General features: G+C 43.2%; 1 protein-coding gene across 1 annotated transcript in view; it reads left to right on the top strand.

Annotated features, from left to right (window-relative positions):
- The window catches only part of LOC115218454 (zinc transporter 9), an 87,920-nt gene that overhangs the window by 84,117 nt on the left and 1,303 nt on the right, over positions 1–2,500 (top strand). The window contains exon 17 of the mRNA XM_036508103.1: positions 1,562–1,675. Within this exon, the coding sequence (XP_036363996.1) occupies positions 1,562–1,675 (114 nt within the window). The remainder of the gene's footprint in view (positions 1–1,561; positions 1,676–2,500) is intronic.

The raw sequence follows: 2,500 nt of genomic DNA, 5'->3' as shown, positions 1-2,500 counted from the left end.
TTAGGGTGGTAGTGGTGTAGATAGTAGCAGTAAGGGTGGTCGTGATAATGGCGTATTGGTTGGTTGTTTGTGGTGGTGGTGGTGGTGGTGGTAGTGGTAATAATAATAGCAGTTGGGGTGGTGGTTGGTGTAGTGGTGCTGGTGTGGTAGTTGTTAGTGTAATGGTTTTTTTTCCGGAGTGGTGGTAGTAGTGGTTTCAATGAGGTGATGTTGGAGGTAGTGGTAGTAGTTGTGGTGGTTAAAGTGGCAGTAAGAAGGGTTAGCCTGGTAGTAGTGTTAGTTTAGGTTATGGGAGCATGGTGGTGGTGGTGGTGGTGGTGGTGGTAGTGGACCTAGTGGTTAAGAGAGACAGGCTGGTCTCTTCCCTCCATGCCTAGCATCTTTTATCTTTTACCTCTCTCTATCATATTAGGCTGTGGTGGCCATGCTGGGGCACTGCCTTAAAGTGTTTAGTCAAACAAATTGCCCCCAGTTACTCTTTTTTTAAGCCTGGTATTTATTCTATCAGCCCCTTTTGCCAAACAGCTAAGTTACAGGGACATGAATAAACCAACACCGGTTGTCAAGCAGCGACTGGGGACAAACATAAACATGACAAACACACACACAATAGGCTTCTTTCAGTTTCCATCTACCAAATCCACTCACAAGGCTTTGGTCAACCTGAGGCTATAGTAGATGACACTTGCCTATGCAGTGGGATTGAACTTGGAACTGTGTGGTTGGGAAGCAAGCTACTTACCACACAGCCACTCCTCTGCCTCTATATTCAACAATGTTTACACAAACCAGTCACATAGTCTTTACATAAAACATAGTGAGAGATTGTTTTTTTTTTTGTTTTTTTCATTAAATTTTTTCTTATTTTAACCAGTGAAGGTTGGCAATACAAAGGAGCAGGTGGTAGCAGAAAACCTGCCTCAGCAAATTCTGTTTGACCCGTGCAAACATGGAAAGGTGGATATTAAATGATGGTGATGTATTGTCTTTCTGAAGTAATGATAATTATATCAACATCATCACTTAACATCCGTTTTCCATGCTGGCATGGGTTAGATGACTCGATAGGTTCTGGCAAGGCCAGGGTCTGCATCCAGTTCTATAGTCAGTTTTGGTTTGGTTTCTACGACTGGATGCCCTTCCTGATGCCAACCACCCCAAAGAGTGTACTGCATGCATTTTACATAGCACCATCATCAGAACTTCTCTCCACTTTAAGTGATCGGCACTTCTTTATGTGGCTGTCCTCATCCGTCTGCATTACATCACCAAACCAGCGAAGTCTCCTCTCTTGCACACTGCATATGGTTCCTCTGATGTTCATCTACTCTCTCAATACACCAATGCTCTGTTGCACATGCACACTGACATTGCATATCCAGCAGAGCATACCAGCTTTGCATGTTCTCTGCATTCAGGCCCCATGTCTCACTGCCATGCAGCATTGCAAATCTTCCCTTCATATCCACGCGTAAAGAATTTGCTGATTAATTTCTTTCCTGAAAGTTGTTAATTGTAATTAAAGCCTATAAAAAATTATTTTCTTTCACTTGTTTTTTAGGAAATGCAAAATTTGAAGAAAACCGACGATGCAGAAAATTTCCTTCTTATGCATGGTGAGCGCATCATCGATACGCTTGGTGAGGAAGTGGACAGGATTGAGAAGAAACTGAAGGTAAGGGACAGGACTGAGGGGTTTATGATAGTGATGGTGGTGGTGGTGGTGATGTTTCAGACTGTCGTTAGTACTGAATCCCACATGTAGGGATTCCATTTTTCATATCCCTCAATATTATACCCAACTCAGTTGAGGAAGTGTTGCATTGTGGGTAATTTCACTAGTGTTGGTATCACAAAAAATGCACCTAGTACAATCTTATTTCTTTACTGCCCACAAGGGGTTACAGACAGAAGGGACAAACAAAGACAGACAAATGGATTAAGTCAATTACATCGACTCCAGTGCATAACTGGTACTTAATTTATCGACCCCGAAAGGATGAAAGGCAAAGTCGACCTCAGCGGAATTTGAACTCAGAACATAGTGGCAGACGAAATACCACTAAGCATTTCGCCCAGCATGCTAATGATTCTGCCAGCTCACCGCCTAGTACATTCTGCACCTAGTACATTCTGAATTTGTATCCTTTCCATCCAAATGATTTTGAAGACTGCGGAATAAATGATAATCAGATTGGGCAATGTTCGGCGAATATGGTGGGTGGGGCATCACCTCCCATTCAAACTGCTCCAGCCTTTGGAATGTCATCCTCTCTGTATGTGGGCGAGCATTATCCTGATGGAAGAACACCTTTCGTCTTGAAACCAAAGATGGTTGTTTTTCTTCTTGTGCTGGTGTCGATGAATGGTTGACTGATCTGCTAGTTCCTTACCAGTTACGACGGGATTTTGTGTCACCTGGGTTTGCAGGATGTCCTCGTCAAGCTCTACAGATCTTCCAGGGCGAGGCTTGTCTTCTAGGTTCTAGTTTCTGTTTTGG

The sequence above is a fragment of the Octopus sinensis genome, linkage group LG13 (assembly GCF_006345805.1).
Source record: "Octopus sinensis linkage group LG13, ASM634580v1, whole genome shotgun sequence".
NCBI classification, from domain to species: domain Eukaryota; kingdom Metazoa; phylum Mollusca; class Cephalopoda; order Octopoda; family Octopodidae; genus Octopus; species Octopus sinensis.
Note: the sequence above shows the minus strand (reverse complement) of the source record. Positions and strands in the feature narration are given on the sequence as shown.